This window comes from Buteo buteo, chromosome Z, assembly GCF_964188355.1.
Source record: "Buteo buteo chromosome Z, bButBut1.hap1.1, whole genome shotgun sequence".
In the NCBI taxonomy this organism is placed as follows: domain Eukaryota; kingdom Metazoa; phylum Chordata; class Aves; order Accipitriformes; family Accipitridae; genus Buteo; species Buteo buteo.
Window position 1 is genome coordinate 26,024,272 of NC_134204.1, and position 14,187 is coordinate 26,038,458.

General features: G+C 41.3%; 2 protein-coding genes across 2 annotated transcripts in view; both read left to right on the forward strand.

Annotated features, from left to right (window-relative positions):
- The window catches only part of DMGDH (dimethylglycine dehydrogenase), a 46,039-nt gene extending 42,489 nt beyond the window's left edge, over nt 1-3,550 (forward strand). Inside the window, exons 15-16 of the mRNA XM_075019528.1 lie at nt 696-830; nt 1,502-3,550. Coding sequence (XP_074875629.1) covers nt 696-830; nt 1,502-1,717 — 351 coding nt within the window. The 3' untranslated portion in view covers nt 1,718-3,550. The remainder of the gene's footprint in view (nt 1-695; nt 831-1,501) is intronic.
- A 3,578-nt stretch (nt 3,551-7,128) lies between these two features.
- ARSB (arylsulfatase B) overlaps nt 7,129-14,187 on the forward strand; it is a 67,509-nt gene continuing 60,450 nt past the window's right edge. The window contains exons 1-4 of the mRNA XM_075021784.1: nt 7,129-7,445; nt 10,156-10,342; nt 12,810-13,000; nt 13,558-13,765. Of these exons, the coding sequence (XP_074877885.1) occupies nt 7,152-7,445; nt 10,156-10,342; nt 12,810-13,000; nt 13,558-13,765 (880 nt within the window). The 5' untranslated portion in view covers nt 7,129-7,151. The remainder of the gene's footprint in view (nt 7,446-10,155; nt 10,343-12,809; nt 13,001-13,557; nt 13,766-14,187) is intronic.

A 14,187-nucleotide genomic window follows, 5' to 3' on the forward strand; every position in this document is an offset into this window, starting at 1 on the left:
GATTCAGAGACTTACTGATGGCTCCCCCCATACTTGTCACACATTTATGCAGTCTGCTCCCAGAGATGTGAGAATCTGCTTGTACCTTTCTAGGCAAGCTGAAAAGAAAACTCCAAATGATAGTAGTATTCTTTAACTAACATGCTGCATTGTCCCATAAAATGGTAGATATGGGGAAAAAACCATACATACCGTAAAACAAGAATATGGAGTAAACTGCCAGCTCTGCAGCCTGGCAGAGACACCAAACTGGAATAGTAACAAGTTACTATCATGGTTGATGGTCCACAGAGGGAGGCCCGGACTTCAGGATCTGGGTATCGGAGTTTGGTTTTTTAAATAGAAACTGAAATGATATACAGTCTTCTGGCTCACAATCTTAACTGGACAGACAGTCTTGTAAAACACATCTCACTACATACATATTCCTACTATATTTGGAATTACAGATATTCAAAGGACTGACATCTAGAAAAACTAATATACTGAATAAAGTTACCAAGATATAATAAACCAATATAAAAATACCAAGATACAATGTATAATATGTGTCAAAGATCTGATTTCATCTATATTTCATACAGAAGACTTAAGTGATAGGAAAACAAATGAAGATAAGTTTAAATTCCTATATCTCTAAACTTTTTGCAGAATCCGAATAACCATACATCATAATTATCTTCTATTTTTTTCAGCCAGCAGACTTTACAGGAAAGCAAGCACTGAAGCAGATTAAAGAAAACGGGCTCAAACGACGACTGGTGTATCTCATCCTGGAAACAGATAATGTTGATCCAGAGGGAAATGAAAGTGTGTGGCATAATGGCAAGGTAAGGACTATAGATCATGTTACAAGAAAATAATGTTAATTCTCCGTGAACAGAATCTAACTTTGTGTTTGAAGTGTGAAAGATTTTTTTTTTTACTGGCACAGAACAATTTGAAGCTATGATAAACACTTTCTAATCTTCAAGCAGGAAGCAAAGGCTAACTAAATATCTACAGAGAAAATGTAAAATACCATCAAGTCACAGAAACTAGATTTGGAACACACTAAAGTATTGTCATTCATTCTCTTCTGCAAGTTCACCATTGTCCTAACAACACTTTTGCTATTCACTTAAAAGAAACAAAACAACAGCAAAGTTTGTGCCTCCACACTTCAGCACAGATTATGTGTTGAAACACTCACTAGCAGTTAAATTATTGTATATAACAAACATATGCATGTGTATAGTATATGTTCCAGTGAAAACTTAATTGAACACAATAGGAATAGACTATTTTTTCAAGGAGCAAAATCTTCCCACTTTAAGATGATGTCACCCACAGTAGAGAACATTATGAACTGCATGACACTTGAAACTTGCCTGATGTCTGAAGTGTATAAACCAAAACAAGTGTACAAGGTGTGTAGTTGTTTAGGTTGTTGTTTGTTTGTTTTTTAAGAAAAACTCACTGCATCTTGAAAATAAAGATACATGTTTGTGGTTTTTTTCAGGTTATTGGCAACACCACATCTGGAAGTTTCAGTTACAGTGTTCAGCAGAGTCTGGCTTTTGCATATGTTCCCACAGAACTCAGCAAAGTTGGACAGAAATTGGAGGTTGAACTGTTAGGAAAAAATTATCCAGCAACTGTTATACAAGAGCCACTGGTGTTGACTGAACCAACGAGAATGCGCCTTCAGAGAAAGGGTGAAAGTCCCCAAATATAAACATAGATGAGGGTACAGCAAATTGTGCAGGAGGAAGTAGTTCTATTAATATGCATGAAATTAAGAGAATCATACTACTCAGATTTGCAAATTACTAAACACAAGATCCTCATTGCCATACATCACTGAGAAATTCAATGGTGTTACCCTCTTGTTTCCTTGTATGGGCTGTTCACATTAGAGATCTGAGCAGACTGCTTGAACAAGTATGCATTCCCCTTCTTGGTATCACTTGTGAGCACAAAGTGGCAGGGAATGAGTAGATCCCTGATTCAGCTTGCTCCCACATTGGCTAGCAGATCTAAATTAAGGCAGAGGAGAAAGTTGCTCTTGGTATTGGCCAATAGCAAATTCTTCCTCTTCCTTGATGCTTACAGTTCCTCCTTTGCCTGCCCTCAGGGTAAAGTAGCTTATCCTGGCTCCTTACAACGTGACAGCACAAACTCATCATTAAAATAATTTCACTAGTTCTGCACAGAAATGCTTCCTAAGGAATTGAAATACATCCCAGCAACCATTAAAAATAATAAAGGCAATATTAAAGGCAAACTGAACTGTTAACATTTTTTCCCGATGTGTCAATCTGGCAGAAGTTCTCACAGAAGATCAAAATCTAGTTCTTAATGAAACAGTTATAGGAAGCCCATTCTTCATTATTTTGTATGAATCATCTGGTAGATTACATGTAATATTCAAAAACACACAGGATGTTATTGTTCAATTTCTGAACAGAACTTAAAGTACTGTATCATGGATTTACTGTTCTAAACCTGAAGCACTAGACTGATACCAGAGAAATTCAGTTCTTCCTTTTCCTGTTAATTATAGATTGAACAGCAGTAAGAGCCATATGTTGTTACGCAGAAATATTAACAATGAAAAAATACAATTAAATCCACAGCAGAGGAGCTTTATTCAGTGCTAAATATTTGATAGCCTGAATAAGCAGGATTGGGATAATGTATACGATGGGAACACACTAAATTATTAAAACAGTCTCCTGAATTCTGTAATATGCTCAACAATTCTTTTGAATAACAATGTCACAATTTCCAACTTACAAAGAGTAACACTCCCTTTTAGGCTATAGATAAACATTTTCAAAGTACATATGAATAATATCCAAAAACTACTTTCTTCAAAGGAGTTGGTGCCTCTAAATCTTCAGCAAAGAAGCAAATGTATAAACAGAATATATCAGGAGAAACAGAATTTGAATAATGGAAACTTACTCTTGCTAAAGTAAGCTGACATTACATTGTACTATTCTGAATATCTTTTAAGAAGCAGGTCAAAATAAAATATACAAGCTTTGGCAGGTCAGCATGTAGTACTATCTTGAGACAAAAATCCATTTTGAAATTATCCTCTGTTATGCTTTCATGGGTGATTAATTCTGCGTTGCTGAACCAATCAGAGATGTTACTTTTTCTAAAGGTGACATTATTTGTAATGAGGCAGTTGGCCACTACGTTTCCTTGAGCATTTAAGAAATCTAAAATACAACACAATGCAATATGGTTTTATTTTGGCTATGGAGGAGGAGAACAATTCTTAGGAACATAGTTTTGAATTCAGTATTTCCCAAGAACATACAAATTAGTAGACGCCACATGCTGGAGTGTATAGTTAACAGTTATCCTGAGAAAGGCTCTCACATATACTTTCCTTGTAAGATTTGCTGTGCCAAAATTCTGTTTCAACAATGCCTTCCACATCCCAGTCTGAAAGTTAGAATCAGGTTTGTAACTCCTTTTCTGGCTTGGAAGAAAGAAGTGCTGTTCATGAACAAGTCAACCAGATCTGTCTGACTGTACAGAAGGGGCGGGCTTTCTGCAGCCTGAGCAAAATGTATCACAGATGTAATTCCTACAGTCAAGTGAACTCAGAAACTGTACCCTCCATGGGCTTGTACCACATTTCCAGCTGTAACTTCTCAACCCCGAATTTCTCCTTGTAGCTAATGCAGACAGCTACGTATCTCATTTTACAGTGTAGTATTATACAGACCCAAACACTGATTTCCTTGTGGGCTTCTCCTTGACAGCTGTTGTCACCCACGTCTCATGAGGATTGAGCCTTGGCCAGTTAATTTTCATTTAGTTTCAAGATTCAGGGAACCGTACAAAAAAGGCCTCGTGCTGTTTCTGGCACAAGGCAATGCAAAGTAAAGTTTCTTTCCTGCAGCCAGCTTGTAAGACCAAAACAACTCCCTGTTCATTACTGACCATATATACGACAACTGGAGTATCTGAGAGCTTGTTGCACTCTGTTACCTCTTAAGAATGGTTGTGCTTTCTGTTTAACAATGCATTCAGGAGCAGAGATAACTGAGGTAGTTTTAAGCAAGCACAGCTGAGTATTAGAAGTGCTGTAGCTATGATAGCCATATGTCTGACAGGGATTCTTTGTTGACCTCTCTTCTTTTTTACTGCTCTGATACCCGAGTCAGCTGAGTATTTGTTAGGATAGCTCAAGATTGCAGCACTTTGCGTAGCATGGATAAACTAAACTGTAAGGGGATGAAGCTTTACAAATCATGCCCACAGAGATGTTCACACACATAAGTCAATCTTTCAAGGTTATAAAGAAAAAAGGTAAACCTGAAGAAATGAGGAGGGGGGGGGTGTTCAGCAGCTTTCGCAGTTTCCTGTCACTGCTTTTCATTACACATTGTGATATGGTGTTGCATAAACTTGTGGTTTCAAGACACAGCAAGAGGAAGTGAATAGCAGCAAAAATGTTTAAGTAGTACATCCATGTTTTAAGAGGGCTTCTAAACAATCCAACAGAAATACCAGGGTAGAAAGACTAGCAGGGACATCTTTTGAGTCTTCCGCAATTCCAGAGGAGACACCTCTGTAATGAGATGAAAAAAATGACCGTTAGTGATCCAGGAAATTTTCTGAAATACTCGTACTTCTGTGTGCAGAGAGATCAGGACATGTCAAAAGGCAGTTTTCTCAGACACATTTTTTGTCATTTTCCTTTATTCTTCTTCCACCTCCAGAGAGTTTTGGTACACCAGCGTAAATGTTGCTATTACCATTTGAATTTTTGTTCCAAGTTCTCATGTGCTATGGCAAGAAGTGCTATGTTCATGCTTCATGTGGAATGATAAATCAACACAGATACCATAATCTTGTGTGTCACTCTAATGACTTCATTGATCATTGACCTCAAAGCAGCATCCAAATTATTCAAACCCAAATTCAGAAAAGGTAGAGTGAAACATAGGGGACTGAACACAGACCATTTCCAGGGTTTATTGTTTTGATTCAAGACAATACTCTCTGATATAAATAGTATTTTCTGATTGGGATTCCAAATGCATCAAGTAGTGATAAAAAACCCCAAACCACTGAGAAAATACGTCAGGCAGCAACATCCAGACTGACTGTAAAATATCTGCTGTGTATGTTTCAGATGGTTCAATTTAGTGTTTTCACTCTGGCAGCTCAGGCAACCAGGTTATTCAATTCTGGTGGAGCAGGATAACAAGCAAGTAACTCCTGACCCTCCTTTACAAGGGAATATGGGTTCAGCTGCACTTGAACACCATGATAACTTTTGGAAACATATCAGGTGAATAGCTATTATAAATTTTATTGCAAAATTTGCATCCAACATTTCTGATTTCACCAGCACAGTGTAGATTTTCAAAGTAATTATTTTCGTTGAACAAGAATGGTTTCTGTGGGATTGTGCTAACATCTGAATAGAACTTTACCTACTACAAGGACATGGAAGAAGTTAGTAAAATAAACAATTCAGGGAGACAACTGTGACTGGTGATGGGATCTGAACTAAACCCAAGGTAAATGGGAACTTTTCAGCCTTTTGAACAGTATGAATCACATCTCAACAAAGAAAATATAACTCATTGTCACATACCAGCTTGTCAGCAATCCTGGAATTTACTTCAGGGAAAACTGACTTTAGGACAGTATTGTTGCTTCTTGTTCCAATACCAGCTGTGGACTACAGCACATTCTTACTGTAGAAAAAAAATTTGTCATCACTCATTATTGCTGCTGTTTTCAAACCAGCAGAGAATCCTTTGGGATTTATAAAAAAAAAAATCTGGTAACTTCATAGGCTTCTCCACTAGACTTCATTCCTAGGAGCAGGAACTTTATTTCTACAGAGACTTATCAATCAAAAAGAAAGTAGGTAGGAGTCTAGCATACTCAGTATTTGGCTTTCTTACCAAGAAATATGATTTTTAATGTGGATTGTTCTTTCAGCTGTTACCAAATGGCTATATAAATTTGGGAATGCACATATGTACCATTCCAGCTAAATGTGAAACACATGGTTATTTGATCTTTAACTGAACACTGAAATTTATATGCATTCCATGGATGAACAAAATTGATCACAGTTGACAGTTACTTCTGTCCTTTCACAGTCTTAGATTCTACATCAAGATTATAACTGAGGTAGTGGTCGTTTACAATATTGCTTTAGATTACATGGTTTGAAGTAACAGCCCTGTTGACATAGCTTTTATTTCTGCTTCTGGGTTGCCTCACTTCCTTCCTACACCGTAACAGTCACGAGCACCATCTTACAGCCAGACCTAGATAAAGGCTTCCCACCCATATGGACAAAATGAAGAGAAAAAAGCACTGGGTCGCTTAGGACTTCGCAGAAGGGGCAGACAGGGGAGGGGATGAGAGCAGCAGCTGGTGATGGCAGGAGAGAGGCCAATGCAGTTCCTCCTGCAGGGGTAATTGCCATCTCACGCAGCGCAGCTGCATCTTTGGTGACGGTGGCAACTTGTTCTTCCCAGGGTGCTGCAGCACAGGTTGGCACGCAGCGAGGCCACGGCTGCGTTGCAGCTGCCCGGCTTTGCTTATGCACAGAACAAACTCTGCGGGCAGTACTAAATCTGGATGGGCTGCTGTGGTCGCACCCGCGAAGACAGCAGTTAACAGCGGCCCAGTGACTCGTACCAGAGCACACCCTGTCCTCTACTCCAAGCACTGACTTCCGTGGCAACACGGCTGACTCGAACCACAAGCCTGCCGATAGCTCCCGGGTTCCCCTGGGAAAGGCTCGCTGGTTTAAAACGGATGTTTAATGCGGGAATTAAAGAAAGAAAAAGCTAGAGGGGATCTCCAGCGCCACCGAGTTGGATGCTCTGCTAAGGCCCGCAACAACCTCACCGCCTCCGTCTCCAACCCCTTCCAAAACCAACCGCCCTACAGCTACCCCGCTTTCCCCCCCGGCAGGCGCGCCGCCACCGCGCTCTACCCGCCGCGCAAGCTCGCCCCCAGCGGCGGCCGCGCCGGGCGGGAGGGGCGGCCGCCGCCCAGCCCCGCCGGGCGGTGCCGGAGGAGGGCCGCGCCCGCCGGGAGGAGCCGGGCGCCGCCGCCGCCGCGGCCCGTCCCCGGGGCGGTCTCGGCGGCCGCAGTTCCTGGTGCCGAGGATGGGGCGGCGGGAGGGCGTCCGGCCGCCGCCGCCGCCGCTGCTGCCGCCGCTCTGCCTGCTCCTGTGCCTGCCCTTCTGCCCGCCGCGGCTGGCGGCGGCGCGGCCGCCCGCCCCGCACCTGGTGCTGGTGCTGGCCGACGACCTGGGCTGGGGCGACGTGGGCTGGCACGGCTCGGCCATCCGCACGCCGCGGCTGGACGCGCTGGGGGCGGGCGGCGTGCGGCTGGAGCGGTACTACACCCAGCCGCTCTGCACCCCCTCCCGCAGCCAGCTCCTCAGCGGCCGCTACCAGGTAGGGCGCGGGTCGAGGGGGGCCGCCCCGGGGGACGCGCGGTCCCGGAGCTGTCGCCCCGGCGCGGCGGTGCCGGCGGGAGAGCCCCCGGCGCCGCCCCCGTCCCGCCGCGGCGTGTCGGCGGGCGGCGTGCTTCTGCCCTCCTCGCCGTTAGCAGCGCCCTGCGTGGGGTGGCCTTCTCGTATGGCGTGTGGGGGTGCGCTCGGGAGAAGGCTGCCGTAGGAACACCGGCATTGCCTTCGTATGCGGGCTTACCTCACTTGCCGCTGGCTTGCTAGCTCGGGGGTAAACGAAACGCGGGCTTAGCGCAAGTTACTCCGCTTCGGAGAAGCCGAGGGGCTCTCTATGCTTCGGTTGATCTGACAGGCGTGGCAGCGAGTCGCGAAAAATATCGCCGTCCTGGACCTCTCCTGCAACGAGCTTCTGAGCGGGACAGGCAGGCGGTCCAGGTGCAGCCAGAAGCGAGTCGGCACCACCAGTTCAGCTGCTGCAGCAGCTTTTCCAGGGCAGCCTTTAAGTGCATCCTGACCTGTACATTCTGCTTCCTACGGTACCGACGGTGTAAACGTTTATGTGCCCCTCGGTGGAGTGCGTCCAGACTGATCCTTAGTCTGGGTGTCTAGCTGCCTGGTAGTCACAGGCATGATTATCTCCCCCCCCCCCCCCCTTTTTTTTTGGTTGCACAGGTATAAGAATTGGGCTTTATCATACATCTGTACTTTTCCCCCTTCCCTCCCTTACTGCAATTTTGGCAAAAACGGGAGGGGGGTGGGGAGGAGAATACAGCATGGACAGAAAGAAGAAACTCACAAAACGGTTAAGCGTATTTCAGAAACTTCCCCCTTTCTCTCAAAAAGTCCTGCACATGCATGTTAACCATAGTGATTTGTCAAAGAAACTGTTCAGAATGAAAATAAATGTTGTCCTGTATTAGTGGATGTTACTTCTTCTTGTTGCAGGAAGGTTGTTCTAGGTGATACTCTTTCCAAGCAGCATTTGTTCTGTTCCTAGAAACTCCAAGAACCAATAATAATTAATAGGAAGATGTAACTGATGTTTGCTTTACCCACACTTTACATTGTTTTATTAAATAACATAAAACATTTCTTCATTGTGACTATTTCTAGAATACAGTTCATACTCTGAACATGCTTACCTGGAAATGTGTCAGGGCTAACGGGACATTGCCGCATCCGATCTTTAAAGTGGAAATTTTATAAAACTGAGGAGACGTTCTCTGCAGGAAATAGTTATGTAGCAAATATGAGGATTTTGTTTTGTTTTACACATTGATATGATTAACAATTGCTCAGAGATTTGAGAAAGTAACCCAAATCTAGTCTTATGTGGGCCTGGAATTTTGATAGTCACCTTCCAGTCCTTAAAGAAGGAAGAGCAAAGGTTTATGAAAACTGAAGGGTTTTTTTATTATTATTGTTTTCCTCTCCTTTTTCTTGCTATCTAGAGACAGTGGAAAAAATTACAATCCTTTGCTAGCTTGTATCTTTCACTATATTAATAACCTTTTATAATACTGCACTTACAAAAAAAAAATAATTTTTTGTCCAGCTCCTGTTTCAAAGAAAATTAGTAACTAGTAGGCCCTTTGTAGGAGTCTGCTTACCTACTTTCCTACGATCAGTGCTTATTTGGTTTAAAAGTCAGTTCAAAGTGTTGCTAAAGTGGTGCTTTAAAAATCAGTCATGCAGTTTGCTACACTAGAGCGGGTAGTGGAGTTAAAAAATATGTTATCTTGTGCTTTAGGGGTCTTGGAGGTTTTGTGCTTTGACAGAGACGGATTACTAGAAATATTTAGTAAATAAACAAGAATACTTGTATGTATATGTTTGCTGGCCTAGGTTTAGGGTACTGACTTTTTTTTCTTCTGGAGGAGGTAGGGGACTTGACAAAAGGCAACTGTGTACTGTAGTACTATAGTACACGGTAGCTGAAGTGGTTCCTTGCATCAGGCAAAATGTACTACTTGAAGTATCGTTATCTGTCGTGCTTTTGTAAAGAGATAGAAAATTCACCATTTGTTAAGACTGGAAACTTATGTGGGACTACTAAAGGTAAGATCTAGGCAGTGTCTAAAACTTATATCATCCCCAGTATCCAAATGCCTTTTCTTTTTATAGTGCTTGCACTCATTTTAAGTATGTAAATAAATATATAAATGTGTATGTATAATTTCCATGTAGAAGAGTAATGCAAAAGTAGCTTTGTTGCCTTTTATCATCCTTTCCTCTGGTGGCTGTTCTCTGATACAGGCAAAACTTGGTAGCTTCACCTGTTTCAGATGCGCCATTTTTGCCCATATCTGCCCCATTTAAGATCTCTCACTCCATGTTGAGATATTGTCCCTGGCCTTCAAACAGACCATGATGGTAATTGTTACCTTTAGATTTTTAGATGAAAGCACGAAAGACTTTGGGTTTGGGGTTTTTTTTGTTGCACTTGATCTATGCCTGGGAAGGAAGATCTTGTTAACACCTGTGGTGCTATTTCCTTGTCTTCCTCCATGCTACCCCTGCCCTCCACCTGCAGTTTCCTCATCTTTCTCGGTGCTATATCGGTAAAAACAGGAGCCCCTGAAATGAATGCTAGCCTCTGTTTTAGCTGTGTTTCTTTTTGCAGCTGCTTATAAAGTAGTGTACAGGAACACATTGCTGCTTTGTAACTAATTTCTCATTCTTCTTTTCTCTGCTAGATCCACACAGGTTTACAACACCAGATAATTTGGCCGTGCCAGCCCAGCTGCATGCCACTGGATGAGAAACTCCTCCCAGAGCTACTTAAAGAGGCGGGATACGTGACTCACATGGTGGGAAAGTGGCATTTAGGGATGTACAGAAAAGAATGCCTTCCAACCCGCAGAGGATTTGATACTTACTTTGGTAATGGTTAGATTTAACATGGGCAATAAATGTGGGGTTAAAAATGATGAGAAACTGCCCCGTTCTTCTAAGAATAGCAGATTTACTATTAGTGTGCCAGTAAATAAATACCTGGGCATGCATGTTTCCCAAGTATAACTGCTTAAAATAAGATAGTGTCTTACATGCATGACCAAGCCTTACAACTTATTGAAGAAAATTTCGTAATTATTGAGTGGCTCCAAAGAAAGTATTTCTCTCTTGTGATCTGCATTTAATTTGGTTCCACGACGGTTAGAAGGTTTAAGGTAGTGATCGGTTTGTTTTTCTTTAACCTGAACATTTTGTATTAGATCAGACAGTAGATGTGGCTTGATCTGCAAATAATGTTACACTTCTAAAAGTTGATATGTTAAAGAGAGAAACAGATATCACACCATGCTGTGTTCATACTTTGTGAATAGAGTAGCATTGGTTTTCCAGAGCCTGTGGCAAGGAAGTTGATGTGAAGTTGTGTGGTTTTACTCTATAAAACAGTATCCAAAAGGTCTGCTGCAGGAACTCACAAGTTACGAAGTCAAACCCTCAGACTTAAAAAAAAAAAAAGCCAGAATTAGATTGTCCAAGTCTGAGTGTGTTACTTACAAAGCAACTTGTAGCTACAGGCTGTTTATTCTTCCTCTTGCAAAGGCTGCTGTCCCAATATTGATTGGATATTTATTAGTTTTGCACAAATGTCACAGATGTTATGTGAATCAGGCTGTCTGCAATACATCTCATTCTGCACGGTACGAATGCAAAGTGGTTCATCTCCATTTGGTTGTTTTTAAGACACTTTCATTGAATGGAGAATTTCAGAACAGTTAACTGTCTTCAAAATAACTTCGCAAGCTGTTGATAGTACTGCTGCTGACTTCTACAGCTGAGAAAGTAAGATACAGAGAAACTTACGCAGAAGCCTGTGTAACCTTGTCTAACCTTTGGTACTTAAATGAAGAGCCTGGCTGTGCTACTTGCCCTTTATAGACAGTGGCCAAACTTTAGGTGGGAAGAACTGTTCCCTTAGATTGTCTCATTTGACTCTTTGGGGGAGCCTGGGGCTGTGGTTTCACAACTAAATTAAGCTAATATATATGGATCACAATATAATGGCTTGTTGCTTAAACGTATATGCCTCTTCCCATCCCTTCGCAGGAGCTTGGGATCTTTTTGACGGCATAGATGTAGGTAGGCTGGGGCTACTCATGAACTCTCACCCTGGAACTGAGCAGGTTCTTAATGCAGGAGCCTTAATACAGGCTGGCTCTGGGTATGGTCATTGGGTGCTCAGTGTGACATTATTTTTCAGAGAATGCAGTGGTTTAATATACTATAATGTTCATGTAATTCCAGTGGGTGTTGATTGCAACTAGGGCATTTGATTCTCTGGCATACTTGACACAGTGTCTTGCCCAGCAGGCACTCAAAATGGAGAAATGCAACTTGCAGCTCTGAGTACATTGATGTAGGCAGTCTGCCCACAAAATCAGTCTTTATGCTTTAAAAGAAAAACCATTTTTTCTTTCTAAAAATGTATTAGAAGTTTATATTGTATTTAAACCACAAAATCATTCTTTCCACACATACTTTTTTGCGTAAGTAGCTGTAGTTGAAGCTGCTGAATAAAAATTCAAGTGAAATTCCTCTCTTTTGGATTTTTGTCTCCAGTTTTAGTTTGGTTTTGCAGAACTCAAGAATATATTTTTGCAGATTGGTCTCTTTTTTTCAGGGTATTGGGGGATAAATCTGTAGTCTTAATTGCAAAAGTAATAATTACTGAGCTTCAAATGATTTTGAAGGCTTTTGTTTCTGATTGATAAAAAGCAAAGGTACTCCATGCTTACAATATAGCCCTTGATAGGAGCAAATCTATACCTGTAGAATTTTTGCATAGTTTGTTTCTTTTCGGTATCTTTAAATAATAGTGTCTTTTTTTTCACCAGTTGGTGTCAGCACTGAATCAGAAATGACTATACAGCTGACATAAAAAATGCTTCATACTTGGATGTTTTGAATAAATAAATAAATAAAATTCCAAAATTTCTAATACAGAGAGAAGTCGTATGTGAAAATACAAATATACAAAGTCATACCAGCTACAAATCAGAGCAGTACATGGATAGGTTGCTGCCTTTGCTATCAGTGCATTAGTTTACTGCCAATGTGTTTGATATCAAGTTATAAATATGAAGTCATTGAACTGCTTTCAAAATGTTTTGTGTGTTTTGAAATTATTGCTTGCATTAGCAATGAAAAGTCTATGAAGTATTAAATATTGAGCTACTTAGATCTGTCAGAGTCTGTCACTACAGGTGGTCAAAAGCTGAATGAGTCTTTCAGTTCAAAACCACAAACATTTTAACATTTCTTTTTTACTTTTTTCCCTCCAATGTATCTGTTTATGTGATATGATACTGGCCCGTTTATTTGACATCTTTTCCTGTTCTAGGCTATCTTCTGGGGAGTGAAGACTATTATTCTCATGACCGTTGTGTCCTCATCAAAGCAAAGAATGTAACACGTTGCGCTCTGGACTTTCGAGATGGAGAAGAAGTTGCAACTGCATTTAAAAACATGTACTCCACTAATTTATTCACAGAAAGAGCTATAGACCTCATAGCCAGTCACAAAACCGAGAAGGTACAGCTGTTACTCTGATAACCTCAACACTAAATAATGTTTTAAAAAATGTTAATGAAGTATTAATGGAGCGAGCTGCGCTTGAGCTATAATTCGGGACTATTCAGCAGGGTGCATAGAGCTAAATGTGAGAAGCAGTGCTGGTAAAACTTGGCCTTGTCTGCTGTCAGAATCAGCAATGGCTGCACAGCCCTGCCTGCTGCTCTTCTCCATTTCTTTTTTAATAATACAGGTAATGAATTTATATAGATGATTTAGCACGTAGTTTGGTCTTCTGAAAAGAGAATGGAAAGTTTAATGGGAGAAGTTTCATTGAAAGAAACTGTTAACAAATGTGCTATGAAGAAAAGATACACCTGATGTTCTTCCACAGCTTTGCAAAAGTCCTTTATCAAAGTTTTATTAGTTTATGTTTAGGGATTAGGAGAGAGAAGTGTAGAAGAAATCAAAACACAGTGCCTGCAGCTATTGATGAATCAGGGCTGCTCTTGCTGCAGTAACTTTTGCTTTTAGTACTTTATGTTCAACTAATTTCCATTCTATCCCTTCCACCCCAGCCCCTCTTTCTCTACCTCGCTTTTCAGTCTGTCCATGAACCTCTTGAGGTTCCTGAAGAATATATGAAACCATATTCTTCCATTAAAGATGTAAAGAGACGCCATTATGCAGGGATGGTGACTCTTATGGATGAGGCTGTAGGAAATCTTACTGACGCTCTGAAAAGATACGGTCTTTGGGACAACACAGTTCTTGTTTTCTCTACTGGTAAGTTCATTTAAATATTCTTTCAGTAATAACTTTGATACAGTGTCTAACAAGCTGACTGCAGAGACATATGGCCCCTCTGTCCTTCTTCCCTGTATTTTCTAAGTACAGAAGAGCAATGAAAGTGAAACAAGACTTTATACCAGAAGGAGCAGTTTCTGTCCCCACTCTTACGGCTTTCTCAAACACGATGAAACAACTCTGAATAAGCATCTGTGCAAATGGGGGATACTCCTGTTGGAGTAAAAACAGCATTGTAAAAAACCAAGGAGTGCTCTGAAGTTGGAGACATCTTGCTTGCCACTCCAGTTACTGAGTGTCTGTCAGGATTGAATCCTTACAGAGAGCAATCTACCAAATTCATTTGTCCTGAGCTATAGGTAGTTGTCTGTTCAGTCTATAAATTGCCACATGTTGCATGA